This window comes from Equus quagga, chromosome 8 (assembly GCF_021613505.1).
Source record: "Equus quagga isolate Etosha38 chromosome 8, UCLA_HA_Equagga_1.0, whole genome shotgun sequence".
Lineage (NCBI taxonomy): Eukaryota > Metazoa > Chordata > Mammalia > Perissodactyla > Equidae > Equus > Equus quagga.
Genome location: NC_060274.1, coordinates 111,897,158 through 111,922,938, shown reverse-complemented (window position 1 = coordinate 111,922,938; position 25,781 = coordinate 111,897,158). Strand labels below are relative to the sequence as shown.

The following is a 25,781-nucleotide window of genomic DNA, read 5'->3' as shown; positions in this document are numbered from 1 at the left end:
CCACTTGGCGAGCCATGCCGTGGTAGGCATCCCACATATAAAGTAGAGGAAGATGGGCATGGATGTTAGCTCAGGGCCAGTCTTCCTCAACAAAAAGAGGGGTATTGGCAGCAGATGTTAGCTCAGGGCAAATCTTCCTCCAAAAAAAAAAAACTTCTAGTTTTATGAACTCCTGGGTTGCTCAAGACAATGGTAGCTTAGATTCCCATTTCCCAACATTTCCTCCAAAAACAACATAGAAGAAGAAGAAGAAACAAAAATTATGCCCTCAGAACAACTTAAAGACAGAAATTGCTCAAAATTCAAAACAACTGTAAATAAAAATAAGAAAAAAACACCAGTCCCAGAAAGTGATCTCTCATCTTCCCGCTCCACCTCTGCTCTGCCATAAGGCTTTGTTGTAAACAAAGGCAGATTGTGAAAAACTACAATGAAGAGACAAGAAGGGAGTTAGTGATGAACCTAAGACTGATCTAAAATCATCATTGGAAAGATTCACCCTAAGTTTCAAAATACTAAGAGAGTATGGAAGCAGATCAGAACATGGACTACAAGGAAGGGAATTAAAAGCAGACACAATTTCAACAAGCAGTGTTTGACACACATAGCTTCTGGGGAAGAAATAAGATAACAAGAAAGAGAGAAAGGCTCTTTGGCTTTTGGATGATGAAGGAAGAAAGAAGCAAAAAGGGAAAATTGAGGATCCTACAAGAGTTAACATTCAGAGAACAAACAACCTTCCCAACCACCAAAGCAAACAAAAAATCCACTAAAGTATCTGGATTTTGCTATACTGACAGAAGAGGGAGCCAATGAGCTAGGAATTCTGTAAATCACCCCAATACCATAAAAATGAACACAAAAAACGATGAACAGGTGTATGACCAAAAAAATGCAACACACATCAAGGGAGGAAAATTCCCTACAATAAAACAACCATGAAGCACCAGAAAACTAGAAGACAACACTCCAGATGAAATTAATATACTCAAACAAGAAGCTGAAGCTATGAAAAGCCACTTTGAGTCAAAAATCCAAAATCTAAGAATAGATATAGACAATCAAAAAGAAGGTTTAGAAGAAAATTGACTAAACCCAGGTATGATATGAAAGAAAAAGACAAAATTACCTCATACATGAAGAATAAATTATAAAATACCCAAGAAAGAATAGATTCAAACGAATATTTTAAAAAGGGTAATGAGAAAATGCCGGGAACCAAAAAAGAGGATAAAAGAGAGATAAGGAAACGAAAAGACCAAAGAGAAGGTAGTGGAAATGGAAGACAGGAAAGGAAAAATAATATTTTATCAAAGTAATAAAGAAGAAAAACAAACAGTAGAACAGATGTAATACTTAAAATTGTAAACCAAGAAAATTTACTAGAAATTAAAAATATATCTTGAATGTATAAAATGAAAGAGCCCATTGGCTATCTGGGAAAATAAACCCAAGAAAATCAACTCCAAGACATATCCTACTGTAACTAGTAAATTCCTAAGGTTAAAAAAACCTTCAAGGACTACAGGATCAGGTAACTTACAAGGGAAAAAGAAAATTAGACTGGCATCAGAATTTTCATGAAACACACAAAAGACATATGCACAAAGTTATTCCTTTCACCATTGCTTGTAATGGCAAAATATTGAAAATAACCTATACATCCATAGATAAGAGAATGACTGAACCATGGTAAATTGACACAATGGTGTACTATGCAAATGTAAAAAAATTAAAAAAGCAAAGTCTCTATAAACTAATATGGAGTAATTTCCAGGATATATTATAAAGTAAAAACAGCAAAGTATATGAGACTAGATATCTATAGGATCCTTTCCTTCACGGAAGAAAGGTATAACAAAAGATACATATATCTGCTTGTTCGTGCAAAAAAAGAAATACAGGAAGGATAAACCAGAAACTAATGACATTGATGAACTATATGAGATGAGTGGAAACAGGACAGAACGAATGGGAGACTGGGAATGAGATAAAAGAGATGGGATGGGAATGGGAGGTGACATGTCTGCATATCTGTTTATATGTCTGACATTTAGAACGTCATAATGTTTCATATATCACCAAAAATAAATAAATAAGTTGAAATCAACCAGGATGTTAGTGGAACCCAAATGAAATACAAATAGTAAAAAAATGAATCTAACTGTGCTGGAAATAAATAACATAACCATTCTGAGTGAATTAGGGAAGAAAAGAAGCAGCCTAAGTAAATTCAGATTTTGACTATTTTTGATGCAGGGTCGGTGAGCCGAGTCATCGAAAGAAAGATGTCTTGGACTCACCAGGTCTGGCAGTAGTGTTCTTTTATTTAGAGAATAGTGTGGAATAGCATGGGGAGAGGACCCATGGGCAGTCAGAGCTGGTGCTGCTGCTGCCGCTGCTGGCATGGGGAAAGGACCCATGGACAGTCAGAGCTGCTGCGTGGGGGCAGGACCCACGGGTAGGAGGAGCTGCTGCTGCCACCGCTGCTGCTGCCACATGGGGACAGGACCCATGGGCAGTCAGAGCTGCTGCTGCTGCTGCTGCCACCACTGCTGCTGCAAACATGGGTGGAGAGTAAGGCTAAATTTAAGGCATAGGTATGTGAGTTATCTCTTTACAAGACAAAGGAAAGAATATGTAAAAAGAGTTGTTAAAATGGTATCAGTGCCAGTAGGGTCTGGTTATTGGGTGGTCCTATAACTTTTAGATAAGAATCAAACTGGATTAAGTAAATGACAGAAGCCACCACTTAAATATTATCTTCAGCTAAAGACAAAGGAGGATCTTGGGGGGCGGGCGGGGGGGGAGGGGGTCAGTTACATGAGGTTGCCAGACAGTAAACAACTTAATTCCTTGCCTTCCCCATTAAGAGTTTCCAGAGATAAGGCCATCCCACCTTCCTCCTGGTGCAGAGAGGGAGACACCCCCAACAGATGGAGACTTCCTTCACAAATGCAAATGTCTCTCATCAAAGAGCAAGCAAATTCCAGTCCTCAGAGCCTCCTTCTCATCTGCAGTTTTCAAAAATAACCAGCCTAAAATCCTCCTCATTTTGACTATATTCTAGAAGCCTTATAGTATGCAAATAGAATTGTACACAAATACTGTACTCAGGTTAATCTGTTTTTCACCAGGACATGAGTTGTTTCTCATGGGTTAGCAATTCTGAGATTATATTACATGTATACTAGGACTGTGCAAATAAGTGAAAAAAAAAAAGTACAAATACACACATATACATAAATGTGTGTGTGTGTGTGTGTATATATATATATATTTCTGGAGCAAGGACACACCAGAAGTGATGAGTACAACTAGAACACAGGTCTTGTGTTCTTGGTTACTACATATCATTTACTTATAAAAGGAACTAGAGTCTTTTAGAGAAATAGTTAATTCCAAGGCTAGAATAGGGAAAGTACAGGTGAGCCCGAAATGTCTAGTGGTAACAGAAAGTAAGGAAATGTTCAAAAACTGATGGTGGCATATTGGAAGGACAGAGGAACCAATCTGAATGAGCTACCAGTGGCCAAATCTGGGACAATTTGAGCAACAAAATAAATAATGATGGCAACTGATTATAATTCATATAACAAGATAAATACCCATGAATTATAATTAGTGAATGAAGAAATAAATAAATATGGAAGAGGCAGTTCATCACCGTAGAATTCCAACCAGTAAATGGAGAAAGAATGATACAGAATCACAATTTGGCAAACATCTAATAATTGCTACAGGCAAGATTCATAACTGGGAACATGTACTGCATTTGAAAGAAGAAAGAAAAATAGATGGTTGAAAATTTTTAAATATCTTTATAGCACAGTAGGTACTACAAAAAAACCAAAACTACAATCTATAGCTTCCCATCCAGCAGAAGGGTAAACAATTGGTCAAAAACTAAAAGCAAATATCATATTTAATGGTGACATTTCAGAGGCATTTCTGTTAAAGGTGAGACCCACTATTGCCCCAACTATTCAACTTTATGCTGCAGGTTCCTAATATGGAAAAATTAATAAACAAGCAGAAAAAAGGGAAGAGAGACAAGTAACTTAAATTTTTTAACAAAATTGTCCTTAACTACAAACACTATAATTATTTACATACAAAATCCAGGAAGATATACAAATATATTTTTCAAATATACTATTCTAATTTTAAATAAATAATTCAGCAAAATTGCTAGAAACACAATCAACAGGAAAAAATTAAACTTTTCAGAAATATAACCAAACAGAAAATGTAACAAAATAATATCATTCTCATAACAACAAAAAACATAAAGTATTGAAGAACACATCTAACAAAAGATGAGCAACACACTTATGGATCTAAAGAATTAAATGAAGAGGTATCCCAAGTTCATAGATAGGAGGACTCAATAAAAGATATAAATTCTTTCTAATTATTCTATGAATTAAATGAAATTCCAATCAAAATCCCAACAGGGTTATTAATGGAATTTGACATCCTGATTCTAAAATGTACATGCAAGAGTAAAGGGTCAAAAATAGCCTAGATAATTCTGAAGAAGAGCCAAATGGGAATATTTCCCTTGACAGGTATCAACATAAACAATAAAGCTATAGCTCTTTTCTTTTTTTGAGGAAGATAAGCCCTGAGCTAACATCTGCTGCCAATCCTCCTCTTTTTGCTGAGGAAGACTGGCCCTGAGCTAACATCCGTGCCCATCTTCCTCTACTTTATACGTGGGATACCTACCACAGCATGGCTTGCTGAGTGGTGCCATGTCCACACCCAGCATCCAAACCGTCGAACCCCGGGCCACCAAAGCGGAACATGCGCACTTAACCACTGCGCCACCAGGCCGGCCCCAACTATAGCTATTAAAACAGTGTAGTATCAGTACAAGGACAGACAATAATCCAGTGGAACAAAAGACTCTATAAAAAGCCACATATGTAGAAACATGATAGAAGCGGCAATAAAACTCAGTGGGATCTCTTTATTGTCTTTGCAACTTTTCTATAAATCAAAAAACATTTTAAAATAAAAAGTTTATTTAAAAAATTGTTTTAACAAAAAAACAGCCCACTAATTGGGAAAAAATATTTACAAGCTACTTATCTGACAAAGGATTAATATCCATAATATACAAAGAACTCACACAGCTTAACAACAAAAAACCAAACAACCCGATCAAAAAATGGGCAGAGGACGTGAACAGACATTTCTCCAAAGAAGATATAAGTATGGCCAAGAGACACATGAAGAGATGTTCATCATCCCTAATCATCAGGGAAATGCAAATCAAAACTACACTAAGGTATCACCTTACACCCGTTAGATTGGCAAAAATATCCAAAACCAAAAGTGACAAATGTTGGAGAGGTTGTGGAGAAAAAGGAACCCTCATACACTGTTGGTGGGAATGCAAACTAGTGCAGTCACTATGGAAAACAGTATGGAGATTTCTCAAAAAGTTAAAAATAGAAATACCCTATGACCCAGCTATCCCACTACTGGGTATCTATCCTAAGAACCTGAAATCAGCAATCCCAAGAATCCCATGCACCCCTATGTTCATCGAAGCATTATTTACAATAGCCAAGACGTGGAACCAACCTAAATGCCCAGAAACTGACGACTAGATAAAGAAGATATGGTATATATACACAATGGAACACTACTCAGTCATAAAAAAGGACCAAATTGTTCCATTCGCATCAACATGGATGGACCTTGAGGGTATTATGTTAAGCGAAATAAGCCAGACAGAGAAAGACGAACTCTATATGACCCCACTTATAGGTGGAAGTTAACGTATAGACATGGAGAACCGATCGGTGGTTACCAGGGAAAAGGGGGGTTGGGGGGAGGGCACAAAGGGTGAAGTGGTGTACCCACAACATTACTAACAATAATGTACACCTGAAATCTCACAAGGTTGTAATCTATCACAATCTTAATAAAAAAAATAAAAAGTACTAAAAAAAAAATTGTTTTAAGTCAGTGGGGGAAGGATGGACTATCAGTAAATGCTGAAATAACTGGCTATGCATATGAAAACGAAATTCAGTTCCTAATAAAATAAATAAAAACAAACATTCTAAATAGCTTAAGAGACCTATAAAATATTGAGAAAACACGGGGAAATACTTTTCTATGAAATCATAGTAGGAAAGCACTTCTTAGGATAGAAGGAATACAAATTATAAAGGAAAATATTGATAAATTTAACACATTAAAATAAAATCTAAAACATTTATATAACAATGAAAAACAAAGTGAGACAGGCTATAACTAGAAGACATCTACAAGTAACCCATTTACAGGAAAATGATTAGCATTCATTTAACTTTCCTGAATATTAATGGAGAAAATAAATGGCACGATTAAAAAAAGGACAAACAATAGACAATGTACAAGAGAACCAAATGGTCCACACATGGATAGATTCTCAACATCACCAGAAACCAGAAAAACGCAAACTAAAATAACGTAAACTCAAAAAATAAAAATAAAAACACAAAATATGTCAGATGTGCAAAATCAATTTGCAAAAATTAAAGTCTAACAAAGACAATTCTAAGGGCAAAAAGTAGATAAGCAAGGGGGCCGGCCAGGTGGTGCCTCAGTTAAGTTCACACGTTCAGCTCCGGCGGCCAGAGGTTCGCTGGTTCGGATCCTGGGTGCGGACATGGCACCACTTGGCAAGCCATGCTGTGGTAGGCGTCCTACATATAAAGTGGAGGAAGATGGGCACAGATGTTAGCTCAGGGCCAGTCTTCCTCAGCAAAAGGAGGAGGATTGGCAGCAGATGTTAGCTCAGGGCTAATCTTCCTCAAAAAAAAAGAAAAAGCAGAGAAGCAAAAGCTCATGCACTGCTTGGAGGAATCTACACTGAGAGAATCACTTTAAAAACAAATTTGGCAAGTAAGGTTTAAAATGCACAAGATTCCTGTACATATTTTACACAGGCGCCCTAAGAGTAGGGCCTCCCTACCTTTTGGGCATCATGGCACATATGGAAAACAATAATATTTGTAATAGCACAACTGGAGTAAATGGAAGTGGCTGCACATGGCTAGAGAGGACTTGCCTAGGGATTCTGACTGCCCCCAGACCCAACCAGCTACCCCAAGGGCTGAAGGGGTCAGCATCTCAGATATATCTATAAGCCATTCCCAGGAGACAGTGGCTGGGAAACTCTGTCTTACAGAAACATGCACAAGAACATTCATTACTGTAAGGTTCCTAATAATGAAAAACTGGAAATGACTTATACTTTATGCATAGGGGAATGGATAAATTGTGATCCATTATATAACACCATACAGCAGTTAAAATTAATATGCTAGAGCTATTCTGTCATATAAGAAAATCACAAAAATACAACATTGAGTAAAAACCCAAGTAGTAGAATGATACATACTGTAGTATACAATTATAAGTAAATAAGTAAATTATACAACTAATATTAAGTAAATAAGTAAATTACAATATTAATTGTAATTAACTACAATTAAATTTATTCAAGTGAATAAAATATTCAAAAGTGATAAAGTTTGCATATATAAACAAATATATGTTATATATAAACACAAACATATAAACTATATATATTGTATCTATATTTACAAATGCACAATGTATATACACATATACATAATAAAAGTATGAAGACATACAAAAAAAGATAGAGAACAATTTCAAAATAGTAGTCATCTCTGGGGTAGAAGACAGGGGAAAGTAATTGAGGAAGCATTCATAGGGGGCTTCAGTTGGACCTGTCATGTTTTATTTATTTAAGATTGGAACCTCAGCTAACATCTGTTGCCAATGTTCCTGTTTTTTTTTAGCTTCTTCTCTCTGAAGCTCCCCAGTACATAGTTGTATATTCTAGTTGCAGGTCCTTCTGGTTGTGCCATGTGGGACACCCCGTCAGCATGGCCTGATGAGTGGTGCTAGGTCCATGCCCAGGATCAAAAGCAGTGAAACCCTGGGCCGCCAAAGTGGAGCCCATGAACTTAATCACTCGGCCATGGGTCTGGCCCCTAATGTTTTATTTTTTTAAAAAAGAGAATCTGAAGCAAATATGGAAAAATATTAAGATTTATTAATCTAGTGGGAAGTACATGGTGATGGTTATATTCATCTCTGATATAGGAATAATGTAATTCATATTTTATAATCTGTATTTATAATAAATATATATTAAATAACTGGCCTTGATTCATTTTTACATTTAGGATTATTTGAACTATTAATTCTATTTTGCCTCCCTGGTACATATTCCTCAACTCTACTTTTGCTCATAGAAATCAACAGATGTTTCATAAGACCAAATGCAAGGATACTGTAGGAAGGGCTGATTTAAAACTCCAAGGGAGGCCCTTGCCTGAGGACAAAAGAAACTCAAAATGCATCACATAATTTTGGAGGATCAAATCTTCACTATTCTAGACATGTGAGTTCCAAGAAGAGAAACTTCATCTGCTTTTATGTTAGGGTTCATAACTCCCACCCCATGTAGACAGAATCTTTTAAATATCAAATCTGAAATTTTTAAATATCGAGTCTCAGAATAAGACTTTATAAATAAAATGCACGTCAAGAAAATAGCAGCAGAAGAAAAAAAATCAATTAATTTGTGCTCTTTTTAGGTTTTATTGCTTAACCTATGCTGGTACCAAAAAGAAAAGAAGTAAGAAGTCCAGTTTCCTTATAGCTATGTTCACAGCAATCCCAGCAGGAACATGAATGAAATGAATAAAGAAGCCACAAATGAAATGCCTGTGTACCCTGGGAGTAATTGCTCAGTCAAAACGTTCCAAAGGCAGTTTGCCAAATGAAAGAACATACTGGGAATCCTAAAGCTTACACCAACATTTTACTACAATTACTGCCTTTTCTCCACAATTCTCCCATCCTTCTATACAAGTTAAAGTTGAATTACTACATCTAAATTAGACACAGTTTCCCTGTACATTATAAAATACTGTGACTGATGAGAATAGGAGAAAGGCTTGCAAAATACATCTCTCAAATATTTAGAGTGGGAACAGCATAAGGCCAGGCTCCAACAGTTACCATCTTGGTTGAACCTGGACCAATTACCCAACCTCTCTGTATTCAACATTCATATTTGTAGAATGAGCTTTAAAAATAATACCTGATTAGTACACTCTTTGACACCGAACTTAAAAGGAGCTTTTTGAATACCATGTCTTCTCAGACGAGGGAAAAAGAAAAAATAAACAAGTGGGAGTTCATCAGACTAAAGAGCTTCTGCAAGGGAAAAGAAACTAGGATCAAAACAAAAAGACAACCCAACAGTTGGGAGAAAATATTTGCAAACCATATATCTGACAAGGGGTTAATATCCATAATATATAAGGAACTCACACAACTGAACAACAAAAAAACAAACAGCCTGATTGAAAAATGGGCAGAGGATGTCAACAGACATTTTTCCAAAGAAGATATACAGATGGCCAATAAACACATGAAACGATGTTCAACATCACTAATCATCAGGGAAACGCAAATCAAAACTATACCAAGATAGCACCTTACACCTGTTAAAATGGTTATCATCATTAAAACTAAAAATAATAAATGTTGGAGAGGGTGTGAAGAAAAGGGAACTCTCATACACTGCTGGTGGGAATGCAAACTGGTGCAGCCACTAAGGAAAACAGTATAGAGATTCCTCAAAAAACTAAAAAGAGAATTACCATATGACCCAGCTATCCCACTACTGGGTATCTACCCAAACAACTTGAAATCAACAATCCAAAGTAACATATGCACCCCTATGTTCGGTGCAACACTATTCACGATAGCCAAGACATGGAAACAATCCAAGTGCCCAGTGACTGATGATTGGACAAAGATGTGGTGTATATATACATGCAATGGAATACTACTCAGCCAGAAAAAAGACAAAATCATCCCATTTGCAACAACATGGATGGACCTGGAGGGAATTATGCTAAGCAAAATAAGCCAGACTGAGAAAGACAAAGATCAGATGATTTCACTTGTATGTGGATATGAATACGAACAAACACACGGACAAAGAAAACAGTTTAGTGGTTACCAGGAGAAGGGGAGTAGACACGGGGTGAGCGGGGCACTCATGTGGTGACAGACGAGAAATAACGTACAACTGAAATTTCACAATGATGTAAACTATTATGAACTCAATAAAAAGCTAAAAAAATTAAAATAATAATAATATCTGATTAACTAGAAAATACAAGCAGTTTTTCATATATTTACTAGCAGGGGTTTCCTCACATACAAACTGCCTAATCATATTTTCACCTATTTTTCTACTAGCTTGTTTTATTGATTTATAGGGCTTCTTTATATATTCTGGAAACTTAACCTCTGTACAAAAATGCAAATCTTTCCATGCATATGGACTCTTCTGGGAACTGACCATTATTTGCCCAGTACTTTATTATGCCATTTCTTTTCTTCATTAATACGTAGAAAAGCTAAGAGAATACGAATCATTTTTCTGTTAATGGTTTGTTTGCTTCTGACAAACTGTGCCTTGATTTTGCAATTACGTGTTTTATTTTTTAATTAGATGATGCATATACACAATTCTATACTTTTATAACTTAAAAATTTGACAACATATTTAACTATGATAGACATAAATATAATCATCATGATAATGACAATAGTACCTGCCCTAGCCACCTCATAGGACTGTTTCCTCAGTTGAATGATGTAACATATTTTGCAAACTCTAATATGTAAACTATAATAGAAAATCTCTCACAGAAAAGTCACAACGCTACTTCTAAATAAGACATTTGAAAAATGACTCATTTGCAAGCAATCGAAATTCTTGTTTAATTAATAATAATCTGCAAGTTCTCAGGAATCACCTCCAACCTTAATTTATGGCACCCCAGTGGGAGATCGGTTCTGCCCAGGGATTCCCTATTGGAACTTTCTCTATAAACATGTCAGTTCTAATGGATTACACCCTCAATCCCACTATTTCACAAGATGAGAGGGGCACTTTAAAAGCCCATGTTAAATTCCTTGCTGAAAATGACTATTACTTTCTAGGCTGACTTGCAGAGCACTTCACAAATAGACCCTTAGGACTTACTGTTCATTATTAAAAATAAGACAAAATGTCTGCCCTTTATTATATTTCATCAACCCTACACTTTTATAAGTATTTAGTAACATTTTCTGCAGGATAATTTACATCTTCCTCATTTACACAATCCCCTTTAATAATGTGACCCAGATTAATACAGTTCCAAAGACTAAAACTGCGATTTAAAAAGACTTAATGCATAATTTCAAGAAAGTCAAATTTTTACACATTGGTTCCTAAAGATAACTTAAGTCAGAAATTAGGCAGTGCAGAGAGTGATAAGCTGAACAATGGTCCCCAAAGAGATCCCTGTCCTAATCCCCAGAATCTGAATGTTAACCTTGCATGGCAAAGAAGACTTTGCAGCTGGGATTAAGGTTAAGGACCTTGAGATGGGGACATTATCCTGAATTATCCCGAATTATCCCAGGGGGATCCTTCTAATCTCATGAGCCCTTAAAAGAGGAAGAAGGAGGTAGAAGAGTGGGTCAGAGAAATGTAACGTGAGACGGATGTGACCCACCGTCTCTGGTTGTGAGGGTGGAGGAAGAGAACCCTGAGTCAAGGAAAGCAGTAGCCTCCAGGAGCAGGAAAAGACACAGAAATGGATTCTCTGTAGAGCCTCCAGAAAGGAACACAGCCCTGCCAACACCTTGATTTTAGCACACTGAGCCCCACATTGGACTTCTAACCTACCACACCCTAAGATGATAAATTTATGTTGTAGAAATTTGTTGTGGCAGCAACCAAAAACTAATCCCAGAGCACACCTAGCTTATTTGCAGGAAATAAAGCAGTTAGAAGCACATACTCTGGAACCCAGCTCCTGACTTGAACTCACAGCTCTACTACTTGTCAGCTATGTCAAGTTAAACCAATTATTAACTTCCTTAAGGCTTGGTTTTCTCATCTGTAAAACAGGGTTAACAGTAGTATCTATCTCATAAGATTGTTGAAAGACTAAATGAATTAATTCATGTAAAGCACTTAAAATACTGTTTCACAGGGGCCGGCCCAGTGGTGTAGTGGTTAAGTTCGCACACTCTGCTTCAGTGGCCCAGGGTTCCCTGGTTCGGATCCCAAGCGCAGACTTATGCACCACTTATCAAGCCACACTGTGGCAGGTGTCCCACATATAAAGTAGAGGAAGATGGGCACAGATGTTAGCTCAGGGTCAGTCTTCCTCAGCAAAAAGAGGAGGATTGGTGGCAGATGTTAGTGATGTGGATTAAGGCTGCCCCAGGTAGAGAAGCCCAAGGTGACCTGGCCTACATGCCGAACTATATGACCCGGTGGATTTTTATGGTATGAATTAGGGCTGCCCCAGGGAGAGAAGCCCAGGGCATCCTCACCTACATGCCGATCTATATGACCAGATTCGTATCTAAAGTTATATGACCGCACAATAACCAGACCCCATCTGCACTGAAATCATTTAATGACTTTTTACATCATCTTTTCTTTTTCCAGTAACAATAAGTCACGTACCCATGCCTTATAAATTTAGCCCTAACCCTCAACTCAGGGCAGCAGCAGGAGCTCTGACTGCCCATGGGTCCTGTCCCCATGCAGCAGCAGGAGCTCTGACTGCCCATGGGTCCTGTCCCCATGCCTGCAGCTCTTCACTGCCCATGGGTCCTGTCCCATGCTATTCTGTACTATTCTCCAAATAAAAGAGCACCACTGCCAGACCTTGAGAGTCCAAGAAATCTTTCTTTCGACTCCTCGGCTCACCGACCCCGCATCATTAGCTCAGGGCTAAGCTTCCTCAACAACAAAAAAAAAAACGTTGTTTCACAGACAGAAAGCACTAAACACATCCTAACTACTGCTATTGTTGATTTTAATAAATAATGTTTTAACTACCTTCTTTTCCAGTCACCCACAGAGAAACCACAAGATCAACAGTCTTCAAAAGAAAGAAATGAGCCCTTCCAAAAATGAAAGGTTTCTCCACATATCTACAAGCAGTCTCCATAATGGTCCCAGCTCCACTAAACTACCATGCGGTTCTTCAAGAGTCATTCCTGATAATGAAGGAACAGATGCCAAAGTCAAAGTGTCACCATGAACTCCACTAAGTGATAAACGCTAACTACAGGGCCTGACAGAAAAAGTGCCCATCAAAGAGTAAGAGCTGCTTTATGAAAAATAATAGATGTAGCAAAATTAGTTTCTGCTGAAATTTGCAATAATTGGCATTTTTCTAGTTATTTGGTATTTATACAGCACTTTTCATTTGCAAAACGCCTACCCTATCATTTCTTCATAAACAATTAAAATTTTTATTTTACTTGGCCACTGAGTTGGCAACATTTACATAAATTGGTACAACCAGGCTAAGCAAGGTTTATTCACATTAAAAAAACACAAAGATACAACAATTGGTAATTTCCACAAAACGCAGAAGTAAAATTCAAAAGTATAAATATATATTCTATTTCTTAATTCCACATTAAAAAAACACAAAGATACAACAATTGGTAATTTCCACAAAACGTAGAAGTAAAATTCAAAAGTATAAATATATATTCTATTTCTTAATTCCACACTCTATACCAGCTCAAAGCAGTGTCAAAACTCAAAGAATAACAACACAATCTCAGATAGAGGGAGAAAACAAAACCTTTTAACTCCAGGAAGAGGCATCAGTACAAACGTTTGTAAAGTGTCATAAAAAAAAAATGTGTTTGGGTTTTTGTTTTTGTTTTGTTTTGTTTACAAAATCAGTAACTAAGCAGACTAACAGAAAAATGTATTATAAAATAATTCCTACACTTTTCCTATAGTAAAAGCAATAAAATTCACAATTCCAAGCCTGAATAAATCTAAAATTTAATTACATGATATTTTTAAAGGTAATTAAACATGCCTCAGCAACAATATATTGTTAGGCTCTCAAAAGAAACACTTCCAATTAGTTACATAAAATGTATAGACTGACTCCAAATTATTTTTCTATCTTTTCATTATTTCAAGCTCTGCAGGACTACAGAACTAGTAAGAACTATAAGAACTAATTTTTATCTGAAAAGCCAATGATAATCAACATTACTATTTCTTTAAAAGGCACTGAGGATTTTGGCTGTCACACGAAGGCACCTGCAGGGCCTCCCACAAAGACATCCAGTTCCCTTCTCCCCAACCCAAAGCTACAAGGCAGAGCAGCTCTTCGCAGAGCCCCAGAAGTTCTCTGAGCCCAGCTGAGTCGAGCCCTCTGAAAAGGCAGGTCTGAGCCATTCCAGAAGAAATCCCCTAAATCATTGCATCCGTATTCAAAGTACATCCTCCCTCACTCAACTTTAAATATAGGCCAAAATGACTCTCCTTTGTCTTATGCAACAGGATATTAGGTAGCCCAAGAAGAAATGTGATTAGTTTGTAGATATGTCCTCAAAGTACGTTCTGCATGTGTATGTATTTGTGTGTGTGTACACGCGTGTGCAGGCATATATTGGACATGTAGAGGCCACTGGAAGATACAAGTAATCAGGATATAGAACAGAGGCCATACACTCAAAAGCTCTCAAAGACCAGACAGGGAATGTAATATTTGAAGCAGCTGGGTAAAAGCTACCAGGAGCAATAGAGGTTATGGCAAAAAAGAAAATACACTATCAAAAAGCATTCAAATTCAACTTTAGAGAAACAAACAGTGCTGGTCAAATAAAACACATCATCTACAGCTGGAGTCAGCAGGCAGGCCAGACTCAGCTGCCAGTCTTCAACCTTGATAATGCAACAGGCCCAACCAATCATCTTCTATCTTATTTCCTCTGAGGGTGGCAAAGGGTCACCACAGGCTCCAGGCACCAACCTCAGGACCTCACTCCCCCGACCCGACAGGCTCCCTGGGGCTTTTCCTAGGAACTATAGAAACTAAAAAGCAGTTAGTGGCTGAAGATTTAAATACTTACCACTGGAGCTTCCAGGAGTAGAATACTGTGAGGTTTCAAGGAATTTTCGAGGAGTAGGAAGGTTTGTAACATCAATCAGAGGAACAGGAGAAGCATCTTTCACAAGGGAACTGAAGGGGAAAAGTAGCAGCAGTTATTTACCACTTACTCCAAAACCAACCTAAGTCCCACTACATGCCTGGCCCTTATTACTTTCGTTTTGCCTTGAGTCCTCATTACACCGTGACTTCAAATATCTCCCAAGTATATTTCCAGTAAAGTGGTGATTGTTGCAATATATAAAGATGTATTCTAAAGGTCCCATGTATTTAAATTTTTGTCTTTTCATTTCAATGCTGGATTTAAAAAAATTAGTGTAAGTATGTTCTGGATCATCTGAATGACCATCTTATAATGAAATTATGCCATGCAATTTCAATACCCTCCTTTATTTCTATATTAAAATTAATTTATCAGCAAAGAAAGGTCAAATGGCACATCATAACTGAATGAAGGTTTAACAATGGTTAGCCTAATTTAACTTGTGTTTTTCAAGTTGGAGTTTTTTGACATATTCTGGGAGTTCATTACATTTAATTTTCTTTAAAAGGGGTTCATAAATTTCATAAAGTTGAGAAACACTACAATAAAAGATGATTTAAGGAATCTTAAACAGGTTAATTCAGTATTTCGTTACCCATTTCAGCTTTTCCAAAAAGGCCTTGCCCCTCATAATGATTAACTTGAGAGTTTTCAAAATAATTTTAAATGACACAAAGACTATAAAAAACAATTAAATTTTCAAGTTAATTCCCATTTACAGGCATCTGTTAAATGTAAGAATGTAGGCAATGCCAAGGCGAGTTAACACCTGAGCCCTACCCTCAAGAAACTGAATCATCTAATCATATTGTATCTAAAACAGAAAAGCTTCTCTAAGTCCCAAGGGTAGAGAGGTCAAAACCATAGTTCTCACCTCTTTCCAGTTCCAATAAACATCAGTAGTCGTGGCCACCCATGGAAGTGATTCTCAAAGTGGGTTGTAAAGGAAGGGCAGGCAAAGGGGGAGCAGGGACAAGACCACACCTGCAGGAAGACTTTCTCCAAATGAGATTGAAGAACGTGTGTGATTTTGAACATCTGCCCCTCCACAGTGACATAACCCCATCTCCCTTCCACACCCCTTTTGGAACCAAAGTGCGAGGAATGTGTGTATTTTTAAACTAATAAAAAAAATAAACATATTCTTTCAGAAAACTTTGAAAAACAAACTTTAAGTTAAAGGGCAAAATTATCACTTAAGGTATTATTTTTATCTCATGCTGATGATGTGTGAGCGATTGTTCTAGGCTGTGAGAATAACTATGACCGTCATTAACTTCTCCCTTTTCACTTCTTATAGAGAAGGGGGAATCATTACACAAACAAGTCTTGAGCATCTGTTACGTGCTTGGCACTGCGCTCAGCGCTGAGGATCCAAATATGACTAAGATACGAGCTAAACAAAACGTAGCACATTTCCAATTGTTGGAATGACTTGCAGACTAATGTGAAACCTCAAGTGAAGTATAAGATATAAAAGTAACAGAAATAGCATTTACCAGGGACTGAACCAAGAATAGTTAGTTCCAATAACTCTTTTCCTCCAACATAAAGCTCTAAGTTCCTATTTGCCTAAACTATTTTAAGATAATCCAATGGTGCCTTCAAATCCACTGACTTGTCACAACAGTTTTCTAGTTATGAAATCAATTAGATCAGAGATCTATCCACTCATCTTTTACATATTGACTCCTGTTGTCTTCTCATTTTTTCCTCTCAGCTACCTCATCCTCTTTTACCTGTCTTTTACTCACAATTAGAAAACCAGCTCTACGCACCTCCCTAGCCTCTAGATACAAATGCCCAGAGAGACAAAGAATGGTCACCGATGTTTACAGTGCTGCTACTGAGTAACTGAGAAAAAATTAATTTCAATTTTAAACGATAGTAAAAATAGTAAATTTTATAAATATTTCCATAATAAAAGTAGAGGAGTTATTTTTAAAGCACTGGTAAATGAAGGTATCAGCAGGAAAATTCAGGTGTACAGCTGGAATACTGCCTGCCAAGCCTACAAATGAGGGAGCACAGTTAGCGCATATGTGTGCGCACAGTAATATGTATATATATGTGAGTATAATACACACTTATATAAACACAGATGTGCACATGATTCACTTTAGGTTAAAACCTACAATTATTTTCTCAGTTTGAACCTCAAAATATATTTCAGTTAAATAAAGGGTGATAAACAGCTTGCCATTTTAACTTTGAAAAACATAACCTGCTGACTTTATTATCAGAGCCAGAAGGGCCCTCAAACTTCATCAATAAACTTTTAGAAAGTCAATTTACCGCAAAACTATTTTCATAGACTCATCTCTCTAAAATTTCCCCTTGGGCTTCAATTTTCTCCTTTGTGAACACTAAGCCAAAGGCAAGTAACTCTGGAAATGGCTTTTGGTTTTTCTCTTGTTCTTTTATGAGAAGAGTCTCAAGAGTTCAGGGGAAAGGAGGCACACCCGCTCATTTAGTTATGCAGACATTAAGCTCAAAAGAAGGGAGGTGCTACCAGAAAATATCACATTTAAGTAGGATGTACCTCAGTTTCCATTTCAGAAGAGAAAAAAAGGCCTGTTCTCCCCATACCTCAGAGATGAAGTTGAGAAAGAATTATTATCCTTAAAGGGTTTTGAATCTCTCAGAGGAAGTATTATGGAAAAAAAAAAAATCAAAATTAGATTGTTCTTTCCAAATTTCTAATTAATATGAATGCTCTGAAATCTGCTTTATTTTGAAAGAAATATTGATAGAAGTTAGTTTTCTTTTCAAATACATATGATTACAAATTTTTCATGTATTCAGAATCATTCATTGCGGAGTTGAAAAAGACAACTCATGTCCATCAAATCCTTCCCAGTACGAGACAGTCCCCTAAAATTACTAATTGTGTATTGTGATTGAATGTGGTTTGCTGTTTAATAAGCATGTGGTGGCAGAGAGGAAAACTATAAAGCAAATTAAACTACACCAAAAACAACCACCTCTACTACCATAACCCCAAGGACTTTCTGGGTGTCAACCATCCATACAACTAGTAAAGATCTACTTCTAAATGTGTTTGATTTCAGTATTTCAAGTCATGAAAAGTTCGAGGGCGTTTTTTTTTTAAAGAAGAAGGCGTAAAAGTGCTAACAGCTTATTAAACATTTGCTTTTTAATTAGAATTTATTTCTGTTCCTTCACTTGCAATAAATATGTCCAACTATGTCCAAAATTTATAGCAGCAGCTCATTTGGATGATCTTACTGTCAAACTAAAACCTGACAGAGGTGAGTTGAACTTTAAGTTGTAAATCTGGTAACTGCCATATTCTCCTCTATAACCCCAACAGCTGGCACAGTATGTATCAAAGAGCAAGTGCTCGCAAAAATTTGTTAAATCAAACTGAGCTGAGAAATATCTGTCAAAGATGATATGCCCTTAGTCAGAAAATTTAACTGAATAATGAAACAGGAATGGCTGGCATAGTAATTCTTATAGTTCTAAGATCTGCCTGAACATACAGAAAGAATAATGAATGATTCAGAGAGTGGAGAAGTCAAAAAGAGTCATGGTCTCAAATGCTAGACCAAGAGTGAAGACGTAATATGTACCAAATAAAGTGAAGCTAAAATCTAAGCAAAGAGGAAAAAACGAAAAAGAACTGAAAGATAAAAACAAAACAGACACATATAAAAAAGAAAAAAAAATTAAAGACAAAATAGTTACAGAGCAAATAATAAAATGGGATCAAGGTCACTCTGTACACACTCAAATACGGACACCAAAACCCATGGATGTGAAATTGACTCCTCCATGAGCTAGAGAGTATCCAAGGAAGCAAGGCCAAATCAAGTATTAACCCAGGATGCATGCAATAAGTAAAAGAATTAACTATTTTTTAGATAACTTCTTATTGATTTTATCTGACTATAAAGGTATTATAGGTTCTTTTGTGATAATATAAATAAAAATAACCTACTAATATAATTTTAATGTAATGCCCTCCAAAACATTTTACAGAAAGGAGTCTCCGTCTGTCCATCTATCTCTGCCCTCCCCTCACACACACATACATACATACCAGAAAAATGGACACATGCTCTTTTTTCAACATTCTTTGGATCATCCTGTATAGAACTCTAAATCCTAGTTTTTCCCTTCAACAGTAAACATTTTGACATTTCATTAAAAATAATTTTCAAAAGCATCATCAATCATTACATTATTAAAGTAATAATACAGGCCAATGATGAATGCATTCACAGTGCAGAGGGTATGAAGTAAGTCCTTCTTTCCTATTCCCAACCCCTCATTTCCATTTCCCATAGGTAATTCCTTTTATCAGTGTTTCACCATTATCCTTCCAGGAATTTTTTATACACATACAAATATTTATATCTATATATAAAAGCTACATATTTAAATATATATCCTTTCGATTCTTACACAAACAGGTTAATGCAGTATATCTGTTTTTCAACTTGCTTTTTTGGGCCCAAGAATGCATCTTAAAAATCTTTCCCTATCACCACAAAGAGATCTTTCTCATTGATTTTAAGGTCTAGTATTACATGGCATAGATATACCATAATTCACTGAACCATACTCCTCTTGATGAACTTTGAAGTTATGTATTTAGTTGGGAATAGAGCCACCAGGAACAAAATAAAGGTTGTCATTAAAAATGAAGAAGAGGAGAATGGATATTGGGTGGGTAAAGGACTATCTCTGTCACAGCAGATAATGTAATTTTTTTTTTTTTAAATTGGCACCTGAGCTAACAACTGTTGCCAATCTTTTTTTTTTTTTTTTTCTGCTTTATCTCCCCAAACCACCCCATACACAGTTGTATATCTTAGTTGTGGGTCCTTCTAGTTGTGGCATGTGGGACGCTGCCTCAACGTGGCCTGACGAGCAGTGCCATGTCCGCGCCCAGTATCCGAACCCTGGGCCGCCACAGCGGAGCACGCAAACTTAACCACTCAGCCACAGGGCCGGCCCCAGATAACGTAATTTTTCATAACATAAATTTTCTTCCTCCCTGTTCTTAGAGAATTTGTTTTTGAAATTCATAAAAATTTCCTGATCACCTCTGAGAGTAAGTTTTTTTTTAATTAACTTTACCTTGAATCATTTTAATTTGCAGACCAAGGTCTTCTTTTCTGTTTAAGTAGGTTTCTTTATTTACACTATAATTATTGCTTCTGTTCCCCTTTGTATTAGTTTGCTACGGCTGCCATAACACAGTACCATAGACTCAGTGGCTTAAACAACAAATTTATTTCCTCACAGTTCTGGAGGCTAGATATCCCAAGCTATTGGCAGGGCTGATTTCTTCTGAGGCCTCTCTCCTTCGCTTGTAGATGGCCATCCTATCACTATCTCTTCACACAGTCTTTCCTCTGTCGGGGGCTGTCAAAACTTCTTCTTTTTATATAGACACCAGTCTTACTGGATTTGGGCCCCCCTAATGACCTCTTTTTAACTTATTTAATTCTTCAAAAGACCCTATCTCCAAACATAGTCATATTCTGAGGTACTGGGAGTCAGGACTTCAATATATGGGGGACACAATTCAGCCCATAAACTATGATTTTAATGTCATTCTGTGGAATACCTAAAATCATTGGATTGATCACTATTGTCCATCTTTCATATCTCCTATCGTTTTTTCATCATCTTGTCTTTTTCCTCTTCTTGACAAGAAAATTTATCCCTCCACATCACTGATTCAATTCTTCTAATACTTCAAACAAAGACTTAAATTTCCCTACTTTATTTTGGTTTTCCTTAATTTGGTTCAGCATATGCTTGCTGAAAATCTCAGTAATGTTCAATAATAAGCACATATTTTGGTAGTTGGCTGATCCAGACTAGGCAGCTCAGCTGATCTTGGCTTGGTTCCACATGTCTCTCATCCTCCTCCTCCTGGGACCAACACCATCATGGCAACGGCAGAGGCATGAGAAGCCATGCCCATGGGCATAAGCACTTTTCAAGACCCTCCTTGTGTCACATGTGCTAATGATGGGCAAAGCAAGAGCACAAAAATCAACATACTTCTCCCACTAAAGTAGAGGGGGATGGAGTGATCATTTTCAACAATACTCTAACCTACTACTACCTATATCATCTTGCATCTTTTGAGAAACCTCAAGCTTTAGTCTCCTAAATTTTTCTTGTTTTGCTTTACAAAATTTTCTTTCATATAAATGCTCTTCCCTGAGACCTCAAGGTAATTCTCACTTTCCCTTATGCTAAAAGATATTTTCACAGGACCCAGAATGATTTTTTTTTTAATCCTTGCATGGGAACAAATCTATTCGGACCTTTTCATTTACCATCAGACACTGTGGAAGGAATCTCCTTAGCACTGCCCTCACCGACCACTTTACTCTCTGCTTAGGTACTGAGAGCTATTCTATTCAGATCCAGTCTTGAAGTGAAGTCTCAGGTACATGACCCTTAGCTCAATTTGCGTGCCTGGCAGAAGTTTGCCTAGTGCCCATCTGCAGAAAAGAGATAGAAACTCCTCTTTCTCTGTCAGAGTCACTGACTAAACTGAAGCATCACACACAAAGTTGGCAATTTTTGTTTGAACGAGATAGGACTTGAAAGACTTCATTCCCAGCATACACTGCTTCCAGTGCTCCTCTTGTCTATAGCTAGATAAAAAATATGAAGACATGTACTTCAGTAGATAGTGCTAAACTCTGAAAAGATGTTACGGCTATGTTAAAGGAATGTTGGAAGGACACATAACATGCACAGCTATCAGATACATGTTAATAACTGCAATGTTCTACTGTCTTAAGATCTATCTTACTCTCTACCAAGTCTACACTAACCTAATGAATTTCTTGAGTCCACCCAGGCCCTTAAATATAGGACTACACTACAACCAGCCCAGGGATAAAAGAAAAGTGTTCTCTCCTGAACTATTCCAGAAAGAGAGTTATCTAAAGCTGAACACAACCCTAAGAAACAAAGAATCTTATAACTTCAGTTTATACATTTATATTTCTTAATTAGACTGACTTCACTGTCCAAGGATTTTTTTCACTTCCTTCTGAGATATACCAGAGTATTGCTGATATAGGATATTAAAGGCCCACAGTAAATGTTCCTTATGTATCTGTACATAAGAGGACCATAATAAATGTAAAATGAAAGAATGAACAAACTTTAAATGTCAGCCTTTTAGAACATGGAGTATTTACTATTATAAAACCATCTTATAGTTTCAGAGACAGTATGTTAAAAAGAAAAGTAAGAAAAAAACTACAACAATATTCTGGGAAAGAAAGAATTTTCCTTAAATACTACATTGCCACAAAACACTGTAGCAAAGAGCCTCTTTAACCAACCTCATCCTCCCTTTTTCCTTGTTACGCTGTATAACTCGGCTAGTAGATTTGATGTACAGGTGTCGGTGCAGTTCATCTATGAGAACCAAGTGGAGGTTCATCTTCTTGCTGTGAAGCTCCAACCTAAGGTCACTCAGTCCTTCCACCTGAAGCAGGGGACCCTCCAAAGACTCAACTGCTGACACCTGAAAAGGGGGAAAAAAGAAAGACAATTAAGCATGATAACTAAATAATCTAGCAATATTATAAATAAGAAAGACTTTTTTAAAAGGTACTGTAGGGGAAGGCAAAAGGGGTAAAGGGGCATATATGTCTGGTGACAGATGGAAACTAGACTTTTGGTGGTGAACACAATGCAGTCTATACAGAAGCCGAAATATAATGATATACGCTGGAAATTTACACAGTTATAAACCAATGTGACCTAAATAAAATATTTTTAAAAGCCAGATAGAAATAAACAATTTTTTAAAAGTTGCTGTCTGTCAAAAGGGAGTTATGAGAACCTTATCAGCACACATCACCCTCTGCAGAGCATAATGTGGATAGGCCTAGTTCTGCCCTTGCGGGGTTTAACATCTGAGACAGAATTCCGAAGACAATAATTTGAGAAAGATAAACCTGAAGGCATGTAAAGCACCACCACAAAGCTGTACGTACTATTTATTCCCACACACATTGCCTATCAATGGACACATGTAACATGATCTTCCCAATTAAATGATATCATTCATATTTTCACAAGAACTCCATGTAATAATGGCTTAAAGAAACTTTTAGTCAAGGCTAGCCTTTTAAGATGAAGACTAAATAGAAAAGCACCATAAATGTTTTAATAATGCTTCTCACAATGGTCATGAGTTAGAGCCTAGTTAGCTTAAGTCTGCATCTGTCTCTACAGTCAGTCTCCCTCCAGCTCTCTTGCATACAGACACACGCACAAGCAAATGCAATTTTTACATGAATGCTCCAAGCAGACGATAGCAGCCATCCCCTCTCCTTGGCCTGATCCATTGTGACAGAAGAAAAGGGATCTGAATGGTGAACAGAAGAACAACTATGGAAAGGGAGACACTCCCAGTGTATAGTGCAACCGGGGAGTTTTTAAGACGAAAAGGATTGGACGAATAAAATTGGTGTAGGAATGCCTACAACAAATGGAGAAGATGAGGGGCTCAGGGAACCTGGAGCAACTCACTCTGAAATCAAAGTGATAACTGTAAAGAAAAAAAAAAGACAGCACAGGTGATATCCCATTTATCCATGTATATAAAATTCTATATATGTCTTTCTATATGTATAAGGATTTTGTACATTTTGGAAGAAAAAAACTTGAAGTGAAGAGTATTCTCTAGGTACTAGTCCTTGGGGAAAAACAATAGGGGGGAGAGAGAAACACAAAGAATGCAAAATATATATACAATAATAATAAAGATGACTGTAAGCTGAACTCAGAGGGAAAAGAGCACTACCACGCTCCCTAAAAGAATTAATGTGCTATGAGTACTACCTGCTTAGGTTATACTTCTAAATACTCCAAATATGTACAGATGAAGGCAATAACTAATACTACTTCAGGGTAAAAACATTAAATGTAATTATGGATATAAACATGCTCCTAAAAAATAAAGCATTTATACAAAAGCAATAGATAATGAAAGGCATGAAACATACCAGCAATCAAAAACGCTGATCACAGATCTACACCAGTATAAGGTTGTGGACAGTGAAATAAAGAGAGCTTGGCGGCTGTCAAATACAAACTGGCCTGAGATGGGGAGGAAAACGCAATGGCTTACCCACAAACATCACTTGTTTCATGATATGCTATAATCAAATGTCAGGAGCAAATAAGTTTCCTTAAGTTAGCCAAGAAAGAACCAAAGAATGAAAGAGTGACAACCCCTGGGCCAGTTCTGCCCTCCGAAGCCTGCCAGTTCATTTTCACGCTGAGTGGCAACTGCCCCTGCTACAAGAGCCGCTGGGCCCCGTACAAGCTGCCAGCAATTCCAAATGGAAAGGCAGTCTCACAAAATGACCAAAGTGTCCCCCAGGATGAAAAACAACAACAAATTCATTTACACTTATGCTCTAAAATGGATTTTAACTCGGGTCTCTAGCAGAGAAAGGAGGATGCATTAACCTTTAGTGACACTGAGATTCAGAAAATGAAAAATAATTTGGTAAACCACTGGCCCATCCTGTAGTCTTATCCCTTACGATAATTAAATGCAGCTGAGATGTTTATGCTTAAAAACCACCCACTGCACATCCACACTCGATTTGTTTGTAGGAATTTGCATGAAGATTATTAACCCAAACGGCTCATGTTCCAAACACAAAATTATATGACAATGTCAACTTTCAAAGCCACTCAATTAAATTTTTTAAAATATAGGTAAAGCACTTGGCAGTGCCTGGCACAGAGTGAGTGCTCACTGAAATTATTTTTAACAGAACCTATTTATTCTGTGAATAAGGAAACCTCGGAGGATGTTCCCAACATGTTTTAATGCAGCAAATTTTCAGTAAAGTGCTGTTCCCTCATAGAACCATTATAAGCATTTAGATGACAAACTTTCTGAATATCTTTTCTAGACCCAAAGTACAAGTACATTTAACATATATATAATCCTGGGTAGTCTTAGAACTTCAGAGATTTGAAAACCTTACCACAAAGAGAACAGAGAATAGCCTATTTCCATATGAAATACAGCACTTTATTTTCTGGCCTTCACTTTCTAAAAGACTATTTATAAAGTTATAATTATGGAAGCCAGGCAAGGTCATCCTCTTCCCCTACTCTAACTTTACTAAGTGGTACTCAAACCAATTTGAAGAAAATAATTGTCAATTCAACATTTGATCTGGTTTAAAGTAGCTTGTACCACAAAGTTTACACATAAGGAAAACTTGGTGAGGCAGCAAACAGCCAACCCAACACACCATCACTGATGGTCAGTTCTGTTGTATTGTGGGGTCTGGTTTGCAGGCATTTACTAACATCAAAGCTTTCCTAGCAGCAAAATCATTAAATATCCACCTACATTTAGAAATGATAGCATACATTTATCAGTAGCATAACTACAGATAAAAATACAACTAAAGAGATGTTTTTTAACATATGAGAAGAGGTCATTTTATACATTATTCCACTGTTTTCCAAATTTAATGACTACAGAGCACTTTTTAAAATACTGATGAAACATCAACAGGAATTCAAGAGATCCAGCTGGATTAAAGTAGATAGCAACAAAATGGTCTCACAGATTAGGTGCTATGAGAAATTACCAAAATTAGGTTCATAAGTGTGACACACAATGAATA

The 25,781-nt window shown here is 36.9% G+C and overlaps 1 protein-coding gene across 1 annotated transcript in view; it reads right to left on the bottom strand.

The window, feature by feature from the left end:
• EXOC4 (exocyst complex component 4) overlaps positions 1 to 25,781 on the bottom strand; it is a 736,410-nt gene that overhangs the window by 662,199 nt on the left and 48,430 nt on the right. Inside the window, exons 4-5 of the mRNA XM_046669741.1 lie at positions 22,455 to 22,639; positions 15,022 to 15,131 (exon numbers count right to left, since the gene is read on the bottom strand). Of these exons, the coding sequence (XP_046525697.1) occupies positions 15,022 to 15,131; positions 22,455 to 22,639 (295 nt within the window). The remainder of the gene's footprint in view (positions 1 to 15,021; positions 15,132 to 22,454; positions 22,640 to 25,781) is intronic.